At 39.1% G+C, this 25,103-nt stretch overlaps 1 protein-coding gene across 3 annotated transcripts; it reads left to right on the forward strand.

Moving 5' to 3' along the window:
* Positions 1-356: 356 nt before the first annotated feature.
* Positions 357-23,074, forward strand: CSTF2 (cleavage stimulation factor subunit 2). 3 transcript variants are annotated; one of them, XM_059911175.1, is made up of 15 exons: positions 357-432; positions 1,592-1,670; positions 2,012-2,181; positions 3,220-3,356; positions 3,852-3,971; positions 4,065-4,202; positions 6,550-6,673; positions 11,069-11,131; positions 13,661-13,720; positions 14,367-14,508; positions 15,297-15,472; positions 15,638-15,915; positions 19,357-19,467; positions 20,564-20,689; positions 22,864-23,074. In XM_059911175.1, the coding sequence occupies exons 1-14, from the start codon at positions 375-377 to the stop codon at positions 20,684-20,686; spliced, it is 1,779 nt and encodes a 592-aa protein (XP_059767158.1). In that variant the 5' UTR covers positions 357-374; the 3' UTR covers positions 20,687-20,689; positions 22,864-23,074. The 3 variants fall into 3 exon arrangements, with proteins under 3 accessions (XP_059767158.1, XP_059767160.1, XP_059767159.1); XM_059911176.1 differs by lacking the exon at positions 357-432 and adding an exon at positions 471-542; XM_059911177.1 differs by lacking the exon at positions 13,661-13,720.
* Positions 23,075-25,103: the final 2,029 nt, after the last annotated feature.

Raw genomic sequence — 25,103 nt, forward strand, 5'->3', positions numbered from 1 at the left:
TCATATGACTTCCCTGTTACCATGGTAAAGCCGCCGCCGCCTCATTATTGTGGTCGACTATTACTTGCGTTAGCCTAAGAAAAAAATGAGTAATAAGAAATTCTACATACTAAAAGCCTTCAAATCAGCCGAGCTCCAGCTCAGAACCAAGTTATTCTCAGGCGGGAGCCCAGCGCGGGAGAAGCTGGGGGAGTAGCGCTCTCGTGGACGTAACGCGTGCCGGCTGCTGACGGGATAACGCCGGGGGAGGGACCCTGCGTCCCTCTGGCCCAGGAGTTTCCGGCTCACGCGCCGTACGGAAGCGTGTTCGGCGCTGGGCTCACGCGCCGTACGGAAGTGTGCTCTGGCGCACCGGAAGCCGCTGGGAGAGAGCGATGGCGGGTTTGACTGTGAGAGACCCTGCGGTGGATCGTTCTCTACGTTCGGTGTTCGGTGAGAGGAATTAGAGGAATTCGGTGGAGCCAAGCATCGGGGAGGGACAGAAAAAGACAGGAATCGGCGAGCAATGCCCCTCTGCACCTCACAAATCTCCGCGGGAGCTGGTAATGGGTCGGGCTTGCAGCTCGACCTGCCTATCCCGTGGGGTGGCCAGCCTGGTGGACTCGTGGGCAAAGTGATGCTCCCCTTCCCCCGAGGTTTCGCAGCCTTTTCACCATGTGGCTGAGGAAGTTAAACCAGCGTTCAGCTTATATGCGTTTCTCTTTTCATGAGCTTCAATTATTATCCAGAAGTGAGGGCTCATGGCAACTGTCCCGTACTACTTCTCACCCCCTGTCCCAGAATACAGATTGTGTGCTGAGGGTATAGATCCTTGTGTCCACTTCCCGCCCTCTCATAAGGGCTTTCATCCTCTGCTTTTTACCCGTTACATTTTAGTTCGTCATTAGTGGTAGCGACTACCCGGCGTCTTAAGGTGGATTGTAAATAAATGAATGAATGAACGACTAAGACCTCATGGAAGAAATTTTAAAGAGGGTGGAGTCTATTCTGAGTAATCTTTTCAACCAAAATAAGTTGTTTATTTTAAAGTATGTGTGGTGATTTTAAAGCATCTTTTGGAAGGAACATGACAAAACAGTTCAGAATAATTTTTTTTTACGGAAGTATAGTTGAGTTACAACAATTTTTAAACATCCTCCAGTACATTCATGGTCATTCTCCTTTGAGTGCATGTATATGTAGAAATACGGACATATGAGCCGGCTTTAAAAATTATAATATTGACATTTTTAGTAGTTATTGATAAGACTTAAACACCTTCAGGTAAATACTAATGCCTAAGTATTTATTTTCACCATAGTTAAGGAAAATCTAACACATGTCAGTTAAGTCTGAGAACTGACACTTAGGAGTGCCTACACCTTTTGTGTTTAGTCTAAGTGGTTTATTTCTCTTGTAAATAAAGTCAGCAGACAGGATTGAAATCTTGTCTAAGGGAGTACCCTGGAACCAGGATTGGAGGAACGCTGTATTTGTAACAACTGTATTTGAACCAGTTGTTAAATTTGCAGTGATATATGTAGATACTTTCTCACTAAAGATCTAGGTTACAAACTCAGAATTTTGATATGTTATCTATTTTCTTCCTTAGTGGGGAACATTCCATATGAGGCTACTGAAGAGCAATTAAAGGACATCTTTTCTGAGGTTGGACCTGTTGTTAGTTTCAGGTGAGATCCCCTTTTACCACTTGGTGGGAGTTTCTTTAAAATCACCACAAATTTGGCCCTTAGTAATAATGGCAAGGCTTTTACTGGTGAGTTTTCACATGCATTCTTTTTGTTTGTTTGTAACAGCTTTATTGAGATGTAATTCACATACCATACAGTTCACATTCATTTTTACTAAAAGATACATATTTTTCACTTAAAAAGATGTGTGAAAAATATTTCAGTGAGACAAAGCGATAAGGTTATTTGTCTTACGGTAGATCAAATTAGAACATGGCAATGTTAGTGGGAACCCTGTGTGTATGTAACATTTGTGCCTGACACTTGGTTCTGCTCTCCAGGTTGGTATATGATAGGGAGACAGGAAAGCCAAAAGGTTATGGCTTCTGTGAATACCAAGACCAGGAGACAGCACTTAGTGCCATGCGAAACCTAAATGGGCGTGAATTCAGTGGGAGAGCACTTCGAGTGGACAATGCTGCCAGCGAAAAGAACAAAGAAGAGCTGAAGAGTGAGTATAAACCCAAGCTGTGTGCAACATGAGTTAGTAAAGATGTAACAATGAAGATTTTCCACTTAATGATATGTTTTAGCATCTGCTGAAATGGTTATCAGCCACACAGCTTCTTTACCTGACCCACCTGAGGTGCCTGTATTAGGGAAGTGTGTATCTTTGAGAAATAAGGTAAAGTTGATTTAAGTCCTTCCATTGCCAAGGAGTTCATTTCCAGTTGAAGATGAGTTACAGGTTTACCACGCCATTAGTTATGTTAACTATGTCTGTCATTAGTGTTTGCCACTCCTGTAATTATGTTGCCAGATCTGTAACTGATGGGGATACTGAGGCATTCTCATGGCTTTTTTCATGAGGTCCAGAAATTCCATTTTGAAATTAGAATTTTTTTCTATTTGAAACTTTTGCTTCTGAAATGACTTGTGAAAGGAAATGGATATCCCTAGTCCCTAATTTATGTTAACATTGTTCACCTATACAATCCTGGTCTCAGCTTTCCTTTGAGAGTAGAAAATATACTTTGTCACTTTCCTCCACAGAAATAAAAGACTTGCAAGTCACTTATTTCTTTTCTTTTCTTTTTTAAAAATATTTATTTATTTATTTATTTTTAGTCGTGTTGGGTCTTCGTTGCTGCGCATGGGCTTTCTCCAGTTGCACTGAGCGGGAGCTACTCTTCGTTGCAGTGCACAGGCTTCTCATTGTGGTGGCTTCTCTTGTTGTGGAGCACAGGCTCTAGGCATGTGGGCTTCAGTAGTTGTGGCACGTGGGCTCAGTAGTTGTGGCACACGGGCTTAGCTGCTCTGTGGCATGTGGGATCTTCCCAGACTAGGGATTGAACCCGTGTCTCCTGCATTGGCAGGCGGATTCTTAACCACTGCGCCACCAGGGAAGTCCTGAAGTCACTTATTTCTAAGCTCCAGAAAATTTAAAGTTATCAACAGGTCCTTACAGCAACCCTGGAAAGTAGATACTTGAAATGATTTAGCTCTTTAATTTGCCTCCTTAATGTTATTGTACTTTCTTCCCAATCAGGCCTTGGCACTGGTGCCCCTGTCATTGAGTCACCTTATGGAGAGACCATCAGTCCTGAGGATGCCCCTGAGTCCATTAGCAAAGCAGTTGCCAGTCTTCCACCAGAGCAGATGTTTGAGCTGATGAAACAAATGAAAGTAAGAGGAGGCATTAGGTTATGGAAAATCATAGCATATCAACTCTTCAAGGAGTCATTGATGTTAATGGAAATTAACATTGAGTTAATGGAAATGATTTCCTGAGCTCAAATAGAAAGTGTGCCTGTTGACCAACATTTCTTGCACCTTCAGTATTCCATATGTGCACAGTGTATTGTATATTTTGTACAAAGAGCTTTCCATTTTTTGTACACAAACACACCTACACAATCTGGCAGGGTTTTTGTGGCCCATAGATATCAAATGTAGATGTTAAAATGTGGCTTTTTTCCTAAATGGTGGTATTATGGTATTTGAAATGCCTCTTCCTTCTCTTGCCTGCCATGACCAAGATTTTGTGTGCTATGTAAAAACTGATAATAGCTTTAAAAGCCTCTTGAATATTACATTTCTCAGATGGGAATAGCTCTAAATCACTGTCAATTTCTGAGTAATAAGTTTTGAACCTGATGATGAATCTGTTTATCTTCACAGCTCTGTGTCCAGAATAGTCCTCAGGAAGCACGAAACATGTTGCTTCAGAACCCTCAACTGGCTTATGCTTTGCTACAAGCCCAGGTAGTGATGAGAATTGTGGATCCAGAAATTGCCTTGGTGAGTGCTTCTGGTTCTTTTATGGAAATGCTAGGGTAAACCTTGAGTGGGGTGGAAACAGACAGCTCATAGATTTGTCATTTCACTTTTTAGAAAATTCTGCACCGCCAGACAAATATCCCAACACTGATTGCAGGCAACCCTCAGACAGTCCACAGCGCCGGACCTGGCTCAGGATCCAATGTGTCGATGAACCAGCAGAATCCTCAGGCCCCTCAGGCCCAGTCTTTGGTAGGACTTTATCCCTTAACATTTTTTAACTGCCTTGAAAATGTCATTTTCATTTTAGGAGGATATATTGGAAGAAGAATGGTGAGCAGCCAGAGATGATAATTTCAGTTTCCAGGCATAAAAGCAGTTAACAGGGTTGCAGAGTACATGACATCTGAATGAATACAGATTTAGTGCCAAGTTTGTAAAACAGAGATCCTTCCTTTATGCCCTTTTTTTATAAGCTGATTTTGTGTGTATGTGCATGTGTGGCACTGTGTTTGGCACTTTGTTATTCCATATACATTATCTCATTTAATACTTAGAGCAGTTGTATGAGGTCGGCACTCTTCACATCTCCATTCTTACTGATGAAGAAAGTAAAGCTTATTTTCCAAGTGTGACACAAAACCCTGAAGCCATGAAAAATTGGTATATTTGAAAACTGAAAAATTTCTGTACAGAGAAAAAGAAATAAACACCAAAGACAAATGACAAATTGGGAAAAAGTATTTGCCACACACGTGATGGACAGCAGGCTGATTACCTAAGGGCCGTTAGTCATATTCAAGAATGTTTATTGCCACATTTTAATAGTGAAAAATTGGAAACATCCTAAATGTACAGCAATGAAAGAATGGAGAAAATGTGGTATATTTATCCAATGAAATACTCTACAACAGTTAAATAAACTACATGTGTCACCATGAATGACTTTCAAAAATGTAGTTTCATATAGCAGTTAAGATGAACTAGGATACATGGTATCAACACAGGTAACTCAAAAACATAATGCCATACAGAAGTGAAAATAAGTGAATGTGGAAATATTTCCAAAATACAGGATGTATGTGTCTGTACATATCCCAAGAACATGTTGAGTGAGTTGCAAAGAATAAGTTTAGTATGTAATGGTTTACATAAAATTTCGAAACATCTATAAGAATTCTTAAGTGGTTGTCTAAGAAGGGGATACAGGATGCAATGGGGAAGACCATACAGGAGATTTCAATTATATATGTGATTTGTTTCCTAAGCTGTATGGTTATTTTATTCTCTATACAACTTAATATGTCTGAAATTTTTCATATTAAAAAACACCTCCTATAAATTAGTAAGAAAATTACCAATAACCCAGTAGAAAACTATGCAATGGACATGAACAGTTCATAAGAATGGAAATACAAATATATATTAAATGTATGAAAAGTATTCCACCTCAAAATAAGATAAATGTGAATGAGTACAATAAGCTATCATTTTTCACCTGTTAGATTGGCAGAGGTAAACAACTTGGATGGCTCATACAAAGTTATGGTTAGGGTCAGCAAACATCTTCTAAATGGCCAAATAGTAAATAATTTTTGGCTTTGCAGGTCGTGGAATTTGTCTTAACTACTCAGCTCTGCCATTGGAGTGTGAAATGAACCACAGACAGTACATAAACAAATGTGCATGATTGTGTTCCAGTGAAACTATTTATGAAACCAAGCAGTGAGCCAGATTTGGCCCATGGGTCATAGTTTACCATCCCCTGCTCTGATTCAATAAATACTTTTTCAGAAATAGAAAGGAAATAAATTAAGGTCCAGAGAGGTTAACTGCTCCAAAAATAACAATCTAAGTGGCAAATCCAGTATCTGAACCTGATTCTGTCTGACATCATAGCCTGTTTTCTCTCAACCACCTCACTATACAGTTTCCTCTTTTCTATTCTAGAGTTTTGTTTGTGTTCTCTGAGAATATATGTGATTTTTAAAACATTTATATATATCTTAGTTTTTATTTTTCTATTCCAAGGGACTGCTCAGTTCTTTTGGGAATGCACAAATGAAAACATAACATTCCCTTTTTCTCCAGGAGCTTTAATGTAGCATTAGAAAAATTTTACATCCCCCTACCAACTAGAATTATTTCTGAGGACAGCGATGAGAAAAGATTGGTCAAAGAAAATTTTCCATCTTAAAAATGTAGACTACCAGCAGTTCTGGTTTTTTTTTTTAAAGTCCTCATTTCTTTCTTCTTGCATTCAAGGCATTTTTTAAAAAAACTTTTATGCCAGGCCCTCGTCTCTAAGTCAACAAATAGGTGCTATATATGGCCTCACCACACAGATAAGACTCGTCAATCTCTGCTTTTATAATATGGTCTGTCGTAATCGTGTTCTATGTAACCAGGCTCATTGCATGTATTGCAGCTTCTGTTCAAAGTGTGTTATAAATCTAATGCTGCATGAGTCATGCTGTCAGAAAAGGGTATTTGGTAGAATATTTGGGGGTGTCAATTTGAAGAGTTCTTTAAGGTCATAGACTTTGTGTGTTGAGTCTTCACAGAGGCATATACATACTCTGGTTTTTCTCTTGGTCAGAGTGGAATGCATGTCAATGGCGCACCTCCTCTGATGCAAGCTTCTCTGCAGGCTGGAGTTGCAGCACCAGGGCAGATACCAGCCACTGTAACAGGACCTGGGCCTGGTTCCTTAGCTCCTGGAGGTACGTTTTCATTTAGAATTTTCACCGTTTTGGTATTTTGCTAGAGTTTTGTTATAGCAAATGGCATAGTGTAGCCAAATTATTATGTGGCAACGAGATCTTGATATTAAATTAATGTATAGCTAGGCAGTATATATCCTAGGTGGAAGAAATAGTTGATTTCTCATATACACATCCTATATGTCTGATTATGAGAGCAGAGGAAAGAACAGTAAATTGGAAAAGTACAGTAAAATTCCAAGTTAACGAGGGGAAAAATAGAATGAATGGAAACTAGGCCAAGCCAGCAAATACAGAGAAAAGGAAATGACATTGTGAAGTAAGTAATAATAAACATAGAGTTAAGGTAGAAGGAATAAAATCTCATATAGTCATTATTCTGCTAAATGTGAATGGACTGAATTCTCCCACTAAAAGCCAGACTGTCAGATTAGGTTAAAAAATACATGCGGGAAAAAAACCAGAAGCAAAATGCCTGGTCACATTTGTTATTATATGTAACAAACATAACATTGGATTTCATGAAATATAATTAGACCAAACAACAAAAGGAGCAAAGAATTCTAAAAACTAATATGTTCACTAAAATTGTGTATATAGGAATTAATATTACGCTTGTAGCTTTTCGTCATTTAACAATCATAACTTAAAAAGTTATGGGTGAAATAAGTGATTCCTCATATAAAACACCAGTATGAACATATGATGTGTATCAGTATTTAAAGTTTTTTGTACAACAAACTCACTTCTTGTTAATTTATCTAATCTGGGTTAGATTGACTACAACACAACTAATGGGCAATAATTTGGCCTTAAATTGTTCTGGTTTATAGAGAAACCAGTCTAAAGAGCTAAGTTGACAGGGAATGGGAGAAGGGATTTTCAAATAAATTTCAGCAAACTCACGATTTGCACTTATCCTATAGAGTTACCATTAAACTTAAATTATCTTTCATTGAAAGAAATAGATTCTGTGTTTTATACATTTTTTTGTGTTATAGGTACCTAGCTTACCTTAAAATATCAGAAGTTGTAATGTGGTCCTACTACACATGACAAGTGTGCAACCCATGACATATGCAGCTCATTACATGAGTTGAAAAACACCCAAACTGGTCTATACCCTGTTCAGTGAGACAAGTACACGTCATGCACTTGGATGTCACAGCAATGTCAAGTTGCTATAAAAGTGTCTACTCTCCATTTCTGTAGTTAACAGTCACGAACTGTTAACATACAGTGTGGATCATTGTCATCTGTAGACCACACTTTGACAAAAAAATCTGTAGACAAAAAATAAGTAAGGATGTTGAGAAATAAAATAATGGAATCAATAAGCTTGATTTAATATAGAGAGGGAGCCTTATATCTTCTGATTGGAGAATATACTCCCCCCCATTAAAAAACGACCTTGTACTTAGCCCTAAAATAAAAACAAATTTTAAAATGTAGAGATTTTACAGGCTGCATTCTCTGATTATAAGCCAATAAAGTTAGAAATAAATAATTAAAAGGTGACTGGAAAAAACCTTTACTTGTAAAGTTAAGGAACATATTCTTGGTAATCCTTGAATTAAAGAGGAAATAAAAAATTTATAAATTATCTAAAAGACAACAAAAAGTAGTACACTTCATACAAAAAAGTGCAGGAAATAGTGAAAGAAGTACTTAAAAGAAAATGAATACCCTTAAGTGCCTTATTAAAGAATAAAGGAACTCTACTAGTTCTAAAGTATTAGAAAAATAATTTTTTTAAAAAACCAAGGTACCAAGAAGAGGGAATTAATAAATACAAAAGTTGAAAGTAAGTGTAAAAGGAACTTAAATAATTGAATTTTCAAGTGATATTTTTTATGCGTTTGTAGCATTTATAGTTCTGAAGTTATCGAAACTTAAAACTTCACTACAATTTTTGAGATACCCTGTACGAAGCTCTTTGGCAGTTGATGAGAAGGGGGAACAAACTAGTAGAAAAGTAGGCAAAGGAAATGAGTAGGCACTTTATAGAAGAGCACATCATAGAAGAGCAAATCCAAATGGCAACAAAAACATTCATTTATATTCAGGGGATTTCAAATTAAATAATGAGATTTCACTTTACTTAAACCCATCATACTAGCAAAAGTTTCAGAGATGACACTTAATATTGGTGGGGAGAGTGGTAGTATACATTGCTGGTGGAAATGTGAAGTTTTTCAGCCTTTTAAGAAAGTAGTCTCACATTAAAAATTCATATACACTTTGACCCACCAATTCCACTTCTGGGAAGCTAGTCCATATAGATAAAAGTGCCATTATGTGATAGTGTAGTATGATAAATTACCTATGTTGCCTTCTGCCATTGCTTTCCTCAGATCCTAAATTTTTGTATTGTTTTGATGAGTGGTCTGAATAAATCATAGAATGTTATGGCTAGAAGAGAGCTTTGAAATCATTTAGACCTCAAATGTTAGTGTGTATTAGCATCACCTGAAGGGCTTATTAAAACACAGATTGCTGGTCTCCACACCCAGACTTTCCAATTCAGCAGGTCTGAGGTAGGGCCCTGAGCTTTGCAGTTCTGACAAGTCTCTGGTGATGCTGACGCTGCTGGTCTGCGGACCACATTCTGAGAAAACACTGTTTAGATAAACTCATTCACTTTACAGATGCGGAAGCCTGAGGGTATGTTAATTTTATCAAATCAGTTGTTCAAAACGACAATTACTTAGTAGCATTGGTAGGGCTAGCAGAGACTCAGGTTCTTAATTCATGGCTCTTTGGTTCCTGGCATGTTAAGTGGGATAAGAGAATGTGACATGTATTGTACTTGGGTATTTTAGGTGAGTATTAATGAACTGCAAACAGTTCAGCTTGTCTTTTCTCCCCACTCGCAGCATATATTGTTCCTTTGAGGAAAACAGAATTATTGCTATGTGGGAAGGACCAGACAAGGACTTATGGTACATGTCTAGTCTTTGTATAGCAATCATACCCCTGCTGGTTAGAGTAGACCTGTCATTCTCAACACTATTAGACCCAGTGGCTCCTTTTTGTAACATATCTTGCAGTGACCCTTTACTATCCTGAAATGAAATGCACAGGTGACATAGCATACTTAACATGGCTTCCAAAAAAAATCAGTATAGTTACCCTAACTATAATATAAAGGAGAAATAAAAGGAAATTAATTTATAGTAAAAGAATATTATAAATACGCAAGTACTTAAGCAAAACTACACTAGAAAACAATAAATAGCAGTCAGATGCTTGCACCAATACTATAAAACTAAAAGACAGACCCAGGTATGTTGTTTTGGCAATTCAGATACCACAAGGACTGTTGACATTGATGATGTGATTTTCTGAATGGTGAAAATGAAAACTCTTGGTAAAGTTCTTAACAAAACAAGATACAGGCTTCCCTGGTGGCGCAGTGGTTGAGAATCTGCCTGCCAATGCAGGGGACACGGGTTCGAGCCCTGGTCTGGGAAGATCCCACATGCCGCGGAGCAACTAAGCCCGTGTGCCACAACTACTGAGCCTGCGCATCTGGAGCGTGTGCCCCGCAACAAGAGAGGCCCCCACAGTGAAAGGCCCGCGCACCGCGATGAAGAGTGGCCCCCGCTTGCCTCAACTAGAGAAAGCCCTCGCACAGAAACGAAGACCCAACACAACCATAAATAAATAAATAAATAAATTTAAAAAAAAAAAAAAAAAAAAAGAAAATAGTTTTTAAAAAAAAAAAAAAAAAAAAAAAAAAAAACAAGATACAATACCCATAATTTACTCAGTAATTGCATTCTTGGAAAATTCAATGTGTGTGTGTGTGTAAAAACTGGGCAAAGAAGCGCTTTGTTTACAAATAAAACAGACAAGTTTTAAGTTCAGATGACTATAAAAAGGTTTCCATTTGTGTGAATGTTTAGCAAGATGTTTGAAAGTTTTGCAAGACAGGGTAATCCTTGATTTTGCGGAACTGTCTCATATGTTGCAGGACATCTAGTATCCCTGTTGGCTTCTCATAAAATGCCAGGCGTGCCCCCACAAATCTTTGTCAAAACTGCAACAGTATACCCACCCATTTACAAAGTACACTGGAAACATTAATGCCTCCTGTGGGAGGAGGTACGTGGGTAAGTGCCGTTGTTCTATATTACAGAACTCCCTGCCAAGGTTTTGGTAACTAGTGAGATTGCGAATTCTTCTTTAACTCACTTTTCTGTCATCAAAGGCTAAAGTACAGTAACAAACTCCATCTTCTGTATAACTGCATTGTTTAGTGGTAGTTATGATCTTCCTTTATAGGTTTCTGCTTGTGGGGCAGAAAGAGGAAATTTGTTAACTCAGCCACTGTCCAGATTTTTTCCCCACTGTCCTAATTTCTGTTTTTCTTTCCTGCCCTTTATCTTCTAGGAGGAATGCAGGCCCAGGTTGGAATGCCAGGAAATGGACCAGTGTCCATGGAGCGGGGACAAGGTAAATAAATATTAATGTCCGATTAATGTGGACTAGACTTGGAAATGTTCTATATCTGCACTATCAGATATGGCAGCCACTAACCACATGTGGCTATTCAAATATTAAATTAATTAAATTGAATTAAATTGAAATTAGGTAAAATGTAAAACTCAGTTCCTCATTCACAGTAGCCACATTCTGAGTGCTCAGTCGCCGCGTGTGGCTAGTGGATACCATACTGGATATTGCAGATATAGAACACTTCCATCATTGCAGAAAATTCTGTTGGGCAGCACTGTCTTGACTTCTAGTGATCCAGAGCCCAGCTCTACAAGAATTGATGATGAAGCAAATGGATCCTTTGTTTCTATTTAATTTATGTCGCCTTTTCCTGATAGTTTAATGCCTCTACTTACATGTTCTCACTCCCTCTATGGAGATCTGAGTAAGGAATTTTAATTATGACCATGTAATATGTGACTGGGTATGTGGAAGACTAAATTTCAACCCCAGAGAAAACTGGGAGGGGGTCAAAGATCTGTGAAGCCTGCTTGGTAAGTGTATGTTATACTGTGGCAGTAACACTGGATACCACAGTGGCAGCCGCTCCAAAATGTCCACGTTATTTCTCTATGTTACTGGAGTTTGAAGAAAAGAAAATGCAGTGATTCGGTTGAAACCAACATCAGGAAGAGAGAGAGTGAGAAAACAGAAGGAACTAACAGTAAAACTGAGTGCATCTTATAGGCCATGCACTTTAATTTTCATAAACAACCTTGTGAGTTAGGTGGCAGCACCTCAGTTTTCAGGTGAAGAGCTGGAAGCTCAGAGTTCTGAGTTACTTCCTCAAGGGGACATGGTAAGTAAATACTGGTATCTGAGTAACGTGGCCTGGGCTTGGTGCATTCATCTTCTTTTCCAGCTAATAAGTGGCAGAGCTAAGATTCCAAAGTCTCTGACTCTGAAATCTATCCTCTTTCTGTCAATCACACTGCTTCTGTTTCCTTCCAATGTCTTCTGTTCTTATTCATTGTGTCCTTGTGATGAGAAAGAACTGCTTTGGACAAGTGTAGGGAAGCTTAAGTTACTTCTTATTAGCATATGGTCTATAAGTAAAACCCATTAAAAAAACTTTTTTAAATTTATTTATTTTGGCCACTCCATGTGGCTTGCAGGATCTTAGTTCCCCAACCAGGGATTGAACCTGGGCCACGGCAATGAAAGTGCTGAGTCCTAACCACTGGACCGCCAGGGAATTCCCCAAAACCCATTTTTTTTTTAAGCAAAATACTAAGATATAGGCCTATGCACTATACTCCTTGTCTATGGTTTGTATACTGATATTGGCTGCTTAAGTGACAGAGCTAATAATCTTGTCAGGCAATTGACAGTGGAACAAGCTCTTCGTCCAGACATCTCATCTGAGCAGACCATGCTTTTATGCTGTTGTGCCCCACCCACCTTGGCCGCTATCAGTAGATCGTGTATGTGCCCCAAAGTATTTTTGCAGTAGTGAGAAGGAATTAGAAGTTTCAGTCATACCTCTACCTCTCCCCCAGCCATCAATAAATCAAACTTTGTTTAATACATACTTCCAAAAGACATCTTCCTTCTTGATACAGTTATCTTCACCTTTCTGGGCAAAAGTTAACAAAGGGAAATGACTTGAGTTTTGAAGGTATATCAAGGATGTCTTCATGAAGAGACAAAATGAGACTTTTCTTTTATACTTTTCCTTTAGTACCCAGCAGAGGAAGCAAGAATCTTTCATTTGTACCCAGTTTGTCATTCTTTTCCTGCAATCCATGCTTCTTTTACACATTTGTAATGTTGAAAAGAGACAATGAGATGTTTAAGAAGAGACTTTTTCTTGCCTTCTGCCACCTTTGTTTAGTGTTGGCGCCCTTGTCATCTTATTAGTCTTTATTTGCTGATGTCATGATGTTTGTTTATCAAAAACTTACAGTGGCAGAGTACTTCTTGAGGAGTTAATATTCTCTTTCTTTGTCTAAAGTTCATTCACTGCATTTCCCCATTTGATAGCAGAAATTTTTGTGCTTTAAATTATGACAAAAATAATACTGTGCCACTTCTGTTAATGGGCTTTTCCAGAATAAATCTTGCCTTCCAGATTCAGTGTAATTTCTTTCATTTTTTGCTTATGAAAATATGTTTACCTTCTTTGCCTAACTGGAGTTTCAGAAGCATCCTTTTTATATTTTGTTTCTCTTTTTCATAGTATCATAAGATTTAAGGGGAAATCCTAGTAGGAGAGGTGTAAATTGAAAGTGGCTGGTTATTCCTGCCCAGATAAAATCAGTGTCCCACACGTTTTACCTTAGGAAGCAATCTCATCAAAGCAGAACAGTTTCAGATCCCAAAGAAGCTCATATAGTTTAGGAAGATTTTGTAGCCCAGGGCAAGCTAATGAACTCTTGGCTCTTTAACTTATATGTGTAAATCTCCAGTGTCTGTGTGCCTCTGCATGTGTGCGCAAGCTATTTTAAGTGTCTGTTCTTTCTCCTTTTGAACTTACTGCTCACCTAGGAACCCTACAGCACTCGCCCGTGGGACCCACCGGGCCTGCATCAATTGAGCGAGTTCAAGGTACCCATTGTATCTGCGGGTTTCCTTTTGCTTGTGGTGTTCAGGGTGGGACGTTGAGAGGTCAAGGGCTGCTTGGCAGTCATCCTCACGTTCGGAACCCAAAAAGGTAGTGTTTTGGGTTTTTTGTTTTTTCATTTTTTCCTTTTGGGGCCACAAGCCTAAGATTGACCTCTTCACACAGGGCAGAGAACATGGATGATATGGGCATCTGTCTGAGGCTGTACTCCCTCCCTACTGGTGTCAGGAGGCTTGGATGGAATAGCAGTCTGTCAGGAGACAGCAGGTTCTTGCAGAGCCATGGCAGTGTTCACATATGCCAAGACCCTACCTCTCTTTTGTGACTCTGGTCCTTGAAGTAAGATTGATTATAAGCAAAGCCAGAAGCCTAAGTTTCTTCAGGTTGCAGTGCTAGGCCTTGGCAGGTTGCTCCCCAGTTTATTCTTTACATAATTCCATCCATACCTCTGACATGGAACAGATTCTGCCTACACCCTGCTTCTGTTCTTGAGCTGCAAGAGAAGTCTGTTGTGGTGAGGTTTCACCCACTCTAAGGGGTCTGAACTATGTTGTCAGTGGTATATAGAGTCATTTCTTCTTGCCTTACATGTCCTTCACAGCAGTACCTCCCCGTTTGTTTCCCTGTCAGTGCCGATGCAAGACCCCAGAGCAGCTATGCAGCGTGGGCCCTTGCCTGCCAACGTCCCAACTCCTCGAGGTCTGTTGGGAGACGCTCCAAATGACCCACGCGGAGGCACTTTACTTTCTGTAACTGGAGAGGTAGAGCCTAGGTAAGCACTGACACAGAAGGAAAAGACTGGAGGAATCAGAATTTCCCCTTGCTTTGAGAACCAAGTCTTTTCATACCAGTTGTGCCTGTTTGCTTACTTCAAAAGATAAATAAATATTCATGGCCACTGTCCAAGATGAAGCACTTCCTGGGCAGAACTATGTAGTTGAGTATGTCATTTTGAACTAACCATTGCTACTCCATCCTCAGAAATTGGAAATTCTAGCACACATGTCTAAACAGGAAAAACTTATATTGCTTATTGTTAGTAGTAATACTAGTAATAGCAATAATAATAATAATTGATATTAGTGGGGATTATGCCTCTCAATCTGCTCTGAGTACTTTACTGAGATCATCTCACTAAATCCACACAACAGCCCTGTGAGATTGATACTGATATCAGTCCCATGTTACAGATGAAGAAACTGAGACTTAGAGAAGTTAAGCAAATGTGCCCAAGATCACACAGCTAATAAATGATAGAGCCTAGATTTGAACCCATACAATAACCCATGTTCTTAAGCACCCTACTGTGTATTCATTATATATAATGGATATCCATTCATTCCTCCTTAATTTGAGTGCCCTGACCAAATACGAAATTCTAGAATACGTGGATTTACATCTCAATAGCTTTTCTTTGACCTGTTTTGTGTTATTCTCTTAGCATTTGTAGACTGATGTTTGCATCAGCTCTTTATCTAATTGTACTGATCTTCTGGTTGACACTTTTTTCTTATTGTTTTGTTCTGTTTTGAAATACAACATTTTTTTCTCCGTCTCTAGAGGTTACCTGGGACCACCTCATCAGGGTCCGCCCATGCACCATGTCCCTGGCCATGACAGCCGTGGCCCACCCCCACATGAGATGCGGGGAGGGCCATTAGCTGAGCCCAGACCTCTAATGGCAGAGCCAAGAGGACCCATGCTAGATCAGAGGGGTCCACCATTGGATGGCAGAGGTAAGGGGAAACCACGTCACAAGACTGACTGGTAGTTGTGGGCTCATGATGAACATGCTGTCTTAGGCTCCAATCTGGGATACAGAATGCTTTATTTGATTGTTGGTTATTCTTGCAGTAAAGGTGGGTAGCTACCCAGTGGTTTTCTTGCAACTGTTTTTATAGGTGGAAGAGATCCCCGAGGCATAGATGCACGAGGGATGGAGGCAAGAGGATTAGATGCTAGAGGATTGGAAGCCCGTGCGATGGAGGCCCGTGCGATGGAGGCTCGTGCAATGGAGGCCCGTGCAATGGAGGCCCGTGCAATGGACGTCAGAGGGATGGAGGCCAGAAACATGGATACAAGGGGCCCAGTCCCAGGCCCTAGAGGCCCTATACCTAGTGGAATCCAGGGTCCCAGTCCAATTAACATGGGGACAGTTGGCCCCCAGGGATCCAGACAGGTATATGTAACACTCACTTCTCACTTCTGTGTGAAATCTTGATCTATTCAGGAATTGATTATTGAGGCTGATTATTACTGCTTTCTGATTTGGGTTGTTTTCTCAGCTCTTTGGGGAAGATTAGGATCTCCCTTCCTTTAGTTTCTCTGTTCCTTAGGGTGGTGGTTTTCTGACTACCAGGATTATAGTCCGAAAGTGTAACCTTGTCCCACAATTTCAAATTCCATTCAGAGCAGAATCCCTGATTTTAGGGGATAGAGAACACATCAGTAGAATCTAGGCATGGATAATTTGAAAAATCTCCCCCAAATGATTCAAATGTATAACCCTAAGAACCACTGCATTAGAGCATATGAAGAGCTATTAGTGGTCATTTAGCTGATCTTAGGTTTGCAGAAATCTATTTTAATTTACTTTCATCACATAGCCTAAAGTGAACAGTGGAGTTGAAAGGCAATTTACTAATGCTTGTCTTAAAAGCTGTGCAACTAAATTCTTATCTCTTCTTTCTCTTTATTTGGCTTTCTCCAGCTACGTGTAATGGTGGTCTATGATTGTCTATGTGTTCTCATCTCCATCCTTTTTACCCTCCAGTTGGTTGTGGGGAGGTAGTACATGTGTATCTTCCCTCTGAGTTTGGTTTGTTTTGTTTTGTTTTTCCGCTAACACCTTCGTTTCACTCTAACCCTTCCACCTTCATTTTTCCTCGATGTGACTTCCTCCTTCCTCTATGTACTTCTTTATCTCTTCTCTCTTCCATATGCTTCTGTGCCTTACTTCCCCTTGTGTGTGTGTGTGTGTGTGCACAAGAGAGAGAACTGTATTGTCAGAGCTGGAATGGAACATGTCAGTCACCCAGTTCTCTCACTTTATAGGTTTGGAAACTGAGACCCAAGAATTCAGGTGACTTATCCAAATTCACACAACTAAAAAGTGGCAGAGCAAGGAATAGAACCCACTATTTTTTCCGCTATGCTACTCTGTCTTGTTATCTGCACGTTGTATATGTGTGTCTATCCCTCCTCTCTAATATGAAATATGAATATGTTGTTTTCTGGTATGTGTAGGAAAAAACTGTTTTCTATTTTTCAAGTTTCACTTTAAAAAAAAATGTGTTTGTGGGCTTTGATTTTTATCATACCCTCTATGGTCAGTAGCCTCATAATAAAAATGGGTTTTATGCTTTCAGTCAGTCGTTCAACACATATTTATTGAGCACCTACTATGTACCAGACAGAGCTATAGATACTGGGGATATAGCAGTGTGAACAAAACGAAGTCCTGCCCCCATGGAGCTTATATTCTAGTGGGGAGATAAATAACAAATAACTACATGATGTCCTTATATAGTTCTGTCAATAATTCTTTGGAGAAAGATGTCGAAAATAATGGTTGGAAGACCATGTATCAATAATTTCTTGCTCCTTTATCTGCTAGTACTCGAACTCATTACTCTAATATTACGTTTATTATAGTTTTCATTAGTAGATTCTACAAAGCCAATTAGATCTGAGGTAGAGAAAATAATTTTATCTTCAAACTTTTTAAAAGTTGTTTAATATGTTTACTTATAAATAAATATATAAAATACATTCACTCATGTACAAAAGATACACAGTAAGAACCTCACTTCCTCCTCATACCTGTCTCCCTTGTGACCCCCATCTCCTATAATCACTTTTATTATAATGTATCTTTCTAGCAAATAAGAATATATATTCTTATTTTTGCAAATATGAATATACATGTATTCTTACTTTTTCCTCCTTTTACTGTTCTGCACCTTGTTTTTTAACCTATGTCCTTAACTCATAATTTTAAATCAAATTTTGAAATTAACTTCAGTCCACCTTGTTGGAGACTTGTTGGTAAAAGGCTTATTATTACTAGGGTGATTATATAACTTACTATCCAAACAGGGACACATTTGAGAGTGCTGTTAGTAATTACTGTGGGGCAGAAGCTTAAACTGGGACTGTCTTAGCAAACCTGGATATGTGGTCAGCTGTATTATTACTTGAGAGCCTAGAACAGGCTCATCTGGAAACTTTAAATGGCCATTATTAAATGGTTAGATCACATTACAGTACCTCAAATTAGTATTGACTGAAGCTTCAAAAAGGTTATTCTCATCCATTTTTCAGGTCTGTAACAGCTCATTAAGGTTCAGACTGGTCTCCGGATTCAGTATTGATAAAGAACAGAAAGTGATAATATTCTAGCAATCTGTACAAAGCTGTACTAATGCTTCATGTCTCTGGTGTCTTTGGGAAATTAGTTAATGCATCCAAATGAATGTTCCAGATAATAGAATTATTCAACCAAGTTTTTAAACTATTGTAATGAAAAATCATTTATAAAGTGTACTATACTCCTCTTCTTAAACAGGATACAAAAAATTATTTTGATCATTTTTGATTACTCAGGGTCATCATTAAATGTACCCATTATTGTATAGGCTATGATAGAAAGCATAGCATCTCCTGTTTTGGTTTCTGGTATCCTTCACTGTCAGTTTGTCACCTGGCTCTTCACATTGCTGTCATGATATCTGCTCCTAATGGTTTATCCACATTTCTTTCATGCTTTGCTGCTTCTCATCTGCTGGGGAAGCAGGTAACATGTTTGTTAACAATTTGTATTTAGTAAGAGTACCACCTAAGCTCTGGGTGAATGCCTGAGTGTGAACATAAATCCAGCATAGGGACCTTTTAACAGTTATTCTAGGTGCTCTGAGGCCTTTTCCTTGGGTTCTGGTTGTCTTCCAAAACATTGAACCCGTCGAAGATCTTAAGTACCAGTAAGCATGATATAACTGCACTTTGTTAACTCAGGTCAGTCGTGTTTCTTGGTCTGTATGTAACAGAAAGCAACTGCTGCATATTCTCTGAGGAAAGTTATAAAAAGCAAATGTTGGGCTAATAGTAGTCCTTTCCCTGGAGGCCTTCGCATCTCCTCTCTGCCTCTGCCCTTATGATCATCTCTGCCTTACTTGTGGCATAGGGCCTGTGTCTGATTGAACTAGAGGTAGGCGGTATCCCTGTGAATGTAGCTTCCCCAGTGGACCAGCATACATTATTCTAGACTCTGTCGGCTTTCGTTTCTGTTTCCACTGTGTGCTAGTTTCTAGAATGCTCTCAGTTTCCGCTGTGCTTATGTGGCTGAATTTTGCTTGATTCGATGGTATCCACTTGTGCCGTGTGATACTTGTTGATGATGCTGGAGCTATTGTAAGAAATTTGTCAACTTGCTAGTTGATCTCTGGCTAAACCCTGCCTTCTGCTGATGCTAACAGTAGGAAATGATCTTCAGAGTCATTAATTTGCTTTTTTAACTCATATCCACAATCAGGTATTTTTTCACATTGCTGTTATTACTGGCTTCTGGTTACCTAAATGAGAAGTACCGAAAATCTCTCTTCATCTCTCTCTGTGCACATAGGTCCCAGTCATGCAGGGAGCGGGCATGCAAGGAGCGAGCATTCAGGGTGGAGGCCAGCCTGGTGGCTTTAGTCCTGGCCAGAACCAAGTCACTCCGCAGGACCATGAGAAGGTAAGTAATGCTGTCCAGCTGCCTCCATATGCACAAGTCTTTTGGAGTCCTCTTTTCACAGTCACCATGTGGAGGTCCTGGGTCTTCAGAGTCCCTTTGGAAATGATGTTTTTACTCTTAGAACTCTTTATGATCTTGTCACCTGAAAATCTGTGGGCTTGGTCCTAAAATTCTTAAATGGATGTATGTGAATGGCAGCTTATCTTACATTTCGACTCATCTGCCAGTAGATTTTTTGTGTGCAGGCCTGATTGACCTGGAAATCCAAATCCCTTTCTTCCTCCCTTTTTTACCTTATCCCTAAAAACAATAGCAGATTCCCCATGAGCATATCTTTCTGTTTCTATATTTGACCATTGTAGGGAGCTCATATCTGATGGAAAAGCTAAAACTTGTGAAAAGGAGAAACTTTTTTTTTTAATTTATTTTATTTTTGGCTGCATTGGGACTTCGTTGCTGTGCGCGGGTTGCTGTGCGCGGGCTTTCTCTAGTTGCGCGAGCGAGGGCTACTCTTCGTTGTGGTGCGCGGGCTTCTCATAGCGGTGGCTTCTCTTGTTGCAGAGCACGGGCTCTAGGCACGTGGGCTTCAGTAGTTGTGGCATGCAGGCTCAGTAGTTGTGGCTTGTGGGCTCTAGAGCACAGGCTCAGTAGTTGTGGAGTATGGGCTTAGTTGCCCCATGGCATGTGGGATCTTCCCGGTCCGGGGCTCGAACCCATGGCCCCTGCACTGGCAGGCGGATTCTTAACCACTGTGCCACCAGGGAAGTCCCAGGAGAAACTTTTAAAGCAGGATTAAAAACTGTAGACTTCCCAGGGCTCACAGGTGTCACCTTAGTCTGTAAGAATTTGGGGTTCATGAGGGTGTCTGTTTTGAGTCTTCTGATCTTAGGCATTGTACTTGTGTTTTTCATCGTGCCTTTTCTCACCAGCTGGTTTTGGTTTTTTCTTTGGTTTGGTTTGATTTTTTTTTTTTTTTTGGCCTGCTGTTTTTTGTGTGTGAACTATCCTTCCTCTATCCTTCCTTTTTGGACAGAAGCTGGTGGTGTTTTTTTAGCTGCCATCATTAAAACTCACTACCTTTTTTTCCTCTGCACAGGCTGCTTTGATCATGCAGGTTCTTCAACTAACTGCAGACCAGATCGCCATGCTGCCTCCTGAGCAGAGGCAGAGTATCCTGATCTTAAAGGAACAAATACAGAAATCTACTGGAGCGCCTTAAAAGGTGAGCAGACTTACCCTGCCTGAGTCAGACAAGCTCCTCGTGCATTTGGGATATATACTTTCAAGCTTAACCAACAGGACTCTCCAAGGCCTGCACTCCTCTTGGCTAGACCCTTCACCCTTCAGTAGCTCAGTCCCTATCATGACAGGGGAAGGCAATAGGCATTTGTTCAGTTATTGAATGGATTGTAATCTAATTTAACCTTTCTTTCCTAATGACAAAAGTGACGTATGATCAATTTAACCAAATTAATCAAATACAGAAATGTAGAAAGTTCAGGGTAAAAGCTCTGCCCTCTCAATCTCATTCCCTAGACATAACCCCTAAATATAGTTTGATCGTATATTCCTCCAGAATCAGTTGTTATTTTATTCCAAAATAAAATAACATAAATAAAATAAATAAAATATTTCCCCATCAAAATGAAGAAAATACAAACCATTTCAATAAAACGTATAAGCATTCAGTTTCCAGTATTTATTTTACATTGAATACTTTGAGGTTAAACTATTACAGCACATAATTTAAGGTAGTGAATGTCCACCATCGCCATCAGTCCCTGTACATTTTAGAGGTTGCTGTACACTGCTGCCCTTATTTTTCTTGCTCATCAGTCAGGTAAAAAGGAACATAGTCATGTGACCTAAATTGATTACATGTATTGGCGTTTCTTTTTAAAAAATTTTTCCCCAACATCTTGTATTTCATAAACAATTCTGCTTTCTAAGAACAGTTTAAAATGTACATTGTCCCAATATCAGTTGGAATATCACATTTTGAATTTCTGCTTTTTATTCCATCTTTATTATAATTCCCATCCATGTATTATCATATGATATGACAGTGAACTCATTTACACTAACTAGCAGTCTTTACTAAATATATTGTATTTTAATCCATATTTGTAATGTTGTTAAAACATCCAAACTGGAAATGTGCATTATATCTGTATCTAGACTTTAAATGACTGAACTTTAATGGGAAGCTGTTGTAGATGGATGGAGTAGACTTTCAGTATGACCAGCACTTTTAGTCCAGATACCCAAGGCATTCAATTTTCTTCAGTAAAAGTATAGACTATTATAGACCTATAAAAGTATAGACCTGTTATATTCAGAGGAATAGATATATAAAAAAAAACAACTATTCCTCTCTTTTACTTTTCCTAATGTATTTATGCCAGAGAAGGCATTCCCTACAATGTGAGGAAATTATGTTTTGGGATAGTAGAGGTAAAAATGTTTCTGAAAGTTCTTTCATTGTGTATTCTTGCTTATAAGATATCTCATTTTAAAGCCTTGCACATAAACCACAGGGCAAGGTTTTTTGTTTTATCTTTTATTTTGAGATAATTAAAAATTCACAGGAAGTTGGGAAAGTACTACAAAGAACCTCGTGTACCCTTCCCCTAGCTTCCCGCAATGATAACATCTTGGGAAGCTGTTGTACACATACCTTTTTGGTTTATAGTGCAAAAGGAAGAAATTGACTTTGGTACCTTACCGTTAACTAGACTACAGACCTTATTCACCTTTTACCATTTTTACTAAACCTGCATTAATATGTGTGTGTGTGTGTATGTGTGTGTGTGTGTACGCACACGTAGTTCTGTGCAGTTCTGTGTGTGTAGTTCTATGCAGGGAAGGTTTTAATGTGTATTTGCTGGTATTTGTGCATACTGTAGCCGAGATGTTGGCTCTCCCTCCGTCCTATACCTTGCTCATTGTGATCCAGCTCTGCTGTCACTGACAGGCTTATGTACCATTACCATCAGGTCAGTGGTTCTCAACCAGAGGCAGTTTTGCCCCCTACACGACATTTGGAAATGTCTGGAGACATTTTTGGTTATCACAGCTTTAGGGGGTATGGTGTGCTACTGGCTTTCAGTGGGTGGAGACCTGAGATACTGCTAAACATCCTGTAATGCACAGGACATCCCCCAATAACAAAGAGTTCTCTGGCCCTAAATGTCAGTAGTGTTGAGGTTGAGAAACTCCGCTGTAAGGGATGATTACTTTGGGGAAGCAAGAGGCAGACACCTTAGGGATCTGTCCCTGGTGATTTGCTCATATGTGTAGCCTCCCTCCCCCACCTTTAAATTTTTTTTTCCTGATGTTTGGGGAAGAGAACTTTGTCTCCACTTCTGATGGCTTTCTCCCAACTTTTCCTTACAGGTTTTCAAAACTACCTGGCGACAAATCTGGAAATTAATTCCATACCTTTGTTGAAATGTTGCAAAAAGATGGATACTTCATCCTAACCCTTGAATGACTCAAATTGGTGCCAGGTGGAGGACTCCCATCACCTTCTCTCAGAACAAAATCGGTTCATTCTGTTGTCTTAGTTTGTATGTTTTCTGTGACTTGAAATAAACTTTGAACACAATTTTAGTATACTGCAAATTGATATACCTGACCTTTTTGCTTTTAAAAGGGTGAAACCTTAACATGTGTTTTCTACCCTTACTGCAGTATTGTACTTTAATATTATGTTGCCATAGCTCTGTTTTTCCTTTTAAGTTAACCATTTATTCTTCTTGATGATATTTGAGAATTTCTCAGAAACAGTGTTTTCTGGAACTTAGTTTTTGCTTAGTTTGCTTCCAACAGGAATAATATTTGCCCTTTGAGAGCGTGCTAGAACTTCTGAGTCTACTGGGAGACAATAGCATGTGCTTAGAGCTGTAAAATGGTCAGAAGGCCAACAATGCAAAGAGCCTACCTAGGAGAGCAGTGTATTTAGTTTAGAAAAATCCAAGTATCAAAATGTATTTTTTGGTCAGTACCAAGTCTATTCACACGCATAGTTCAGAGTTAAGACAAAGATGATGTATGATCACTGGTTTGAGTGTGTCAGCAACACAAGAGACTGTTGACATTTTCTTGTCTGTTTTAAAACTCTTCAGTCTGGGTAGTCAACCTTAAAAGTTAAGAAAGCCACTAATTTTTCACATGTTCAAGGTGAAATAAACACTGAACAGAAATCAAACAAAATACATTTCATCCTGCCTTCTAAATAATTACTAACCTACAGCCCTACCCAGTAACCAAATTTATTCTAGGAAACTAAAACATAGAAACTCTAAAACTTTTACATTTTTCTCATTTATTTTAAGAGGACCAAATGTAGAGCATAAGCTGTCAGATTGCCCATTAGGCCTGCCCCTGCCTGCTTCCTTTCAAATAGGTGTGAACATAATCAGTGCCACTGGCTCTAACCTATTGCTCTTCCAGCCTAGTATTCTCTCTCTCATAGTGGCATTAAGGAGAAACATGATTTCTCTCCATCAGGCCAACCTCAAGAGGTTAAGAGGTGCCTTAATAATTAGTAACGTTCCACTGGAACTACTCCTGAGCCTATTTATGTTCTCAGAGTCCTAGCCTCTGGGTTAGGATTATGGTCAAGTGAATTAAAAGCCTGCCATAGGCTTAGAGAATGTAATAGCATATTGCTTACCTGTGAAGCAAAAGAATGCAAAGATAATCAACTTTATGAGAGACATTAAAATTGAGGGATTTTCTACTCTGATATATAAACATTTACTGCAACAAAAATTTGCTGAATAAGATACTTGATATTACAACCTAGGAAGAAAAACTTGCTCAAAACAGCTGAGGAGCTTTCTGGGTATCTTGCTCATCCCCAGTTCAGGCTTAGATGTTGATTATGTGTAGGATTTATTATCATTACCTTTTCTGCCTACTTCCATGAATATTCTAGGCCTTGATATGTTGTTGATTTTAGCAGCAGTCATATCTTGAAGTGTCAATATATTTAGACATTAAGACTAAGAGTACAGCCTTTCTCCTTAGGAACTCATTATAAGTTTCAAGAACACTAAGATTCCAAATCAGACTCACTGAAGATCAAACTATAATTTGGTCAGCAGTTGTCTGGTAGGAACCATATCATCAAGGTTCCATTGTGCATGTTCCTAAAGCCTTATTAAATTTAAATTAGCTGAAATCCGGGAAATTGGTAACAGCAGGGGTATCCCAATCTATTCCCATGGAAACATCCATTAGTATTTTTTCCTGATGTCCAGTTAATAAATGAAACACAATTAGCTACCATGAGTTCATGACCTACCTTTATTTTGTTCAAACTAGTGACTGAAAAAATTGGTTTTACTAATCTTTCAAGTCATGTAGGTTTCTGGATAATTAGAAACAGTCATTTATTCATTTTTGCTCACTTAATGGTAGAGAAATAGGTGCTATAATGTTGATTCAGTAAAAACATTCTTGTAAATCCAGTGATTTGAATTGTCTTTGGGCACAACAAAATGTGGATTATTTTTCCTCTTGTAAGGGCCCCGATCTTCTTTCCTTCTACTGTTTCACTGTGACTACTGACATCCCAGAGCCAGGTGGATGGAAGAAATAAAAAGCATTTCGATAGGAGAAAGAAAAGG

The sequence above is a fragment of the Balaenoptera ricei genome, chromosome X, assembly GCF_028023285.1.
Source record: "Balaenoptera ricei isolate mBalRic1 chromosome X, mBalRic1.hap2, whole genome shotgun sequence".
NCBI lineage: Eukaryota > Metazoa > Chordata > Mammalia > Artiodactyla > Balaenopteridae > Balaenoptera > Balaenoptera ricei.

Excerpts from the sequence above, each read along its gene's own strand:
- CSTF2 (XM_059911175.1), top strand. The coding sequence starts at position 375 with ATGGCGGGTTTGACTGTGAGAGACCCTGCGGTGGATCGTTCTCTACGT. Across the intron at positions 4,203-6,549 it reads CCCCTCAGGCCCAGTCTTTG|AGTGGAATGCATGTCAATGG; the intron begins GTAGGACTTTAT and ends TCTCTTGGTCAG. Across the intron at positions 6,674-11,068 it reads TGGTTCCTTAGCTCCTGGAG|GAGGAATGCAGGCCCAGGTT; the intron begins GTACGTTTTCAT and ends TTTATCTTCTAG.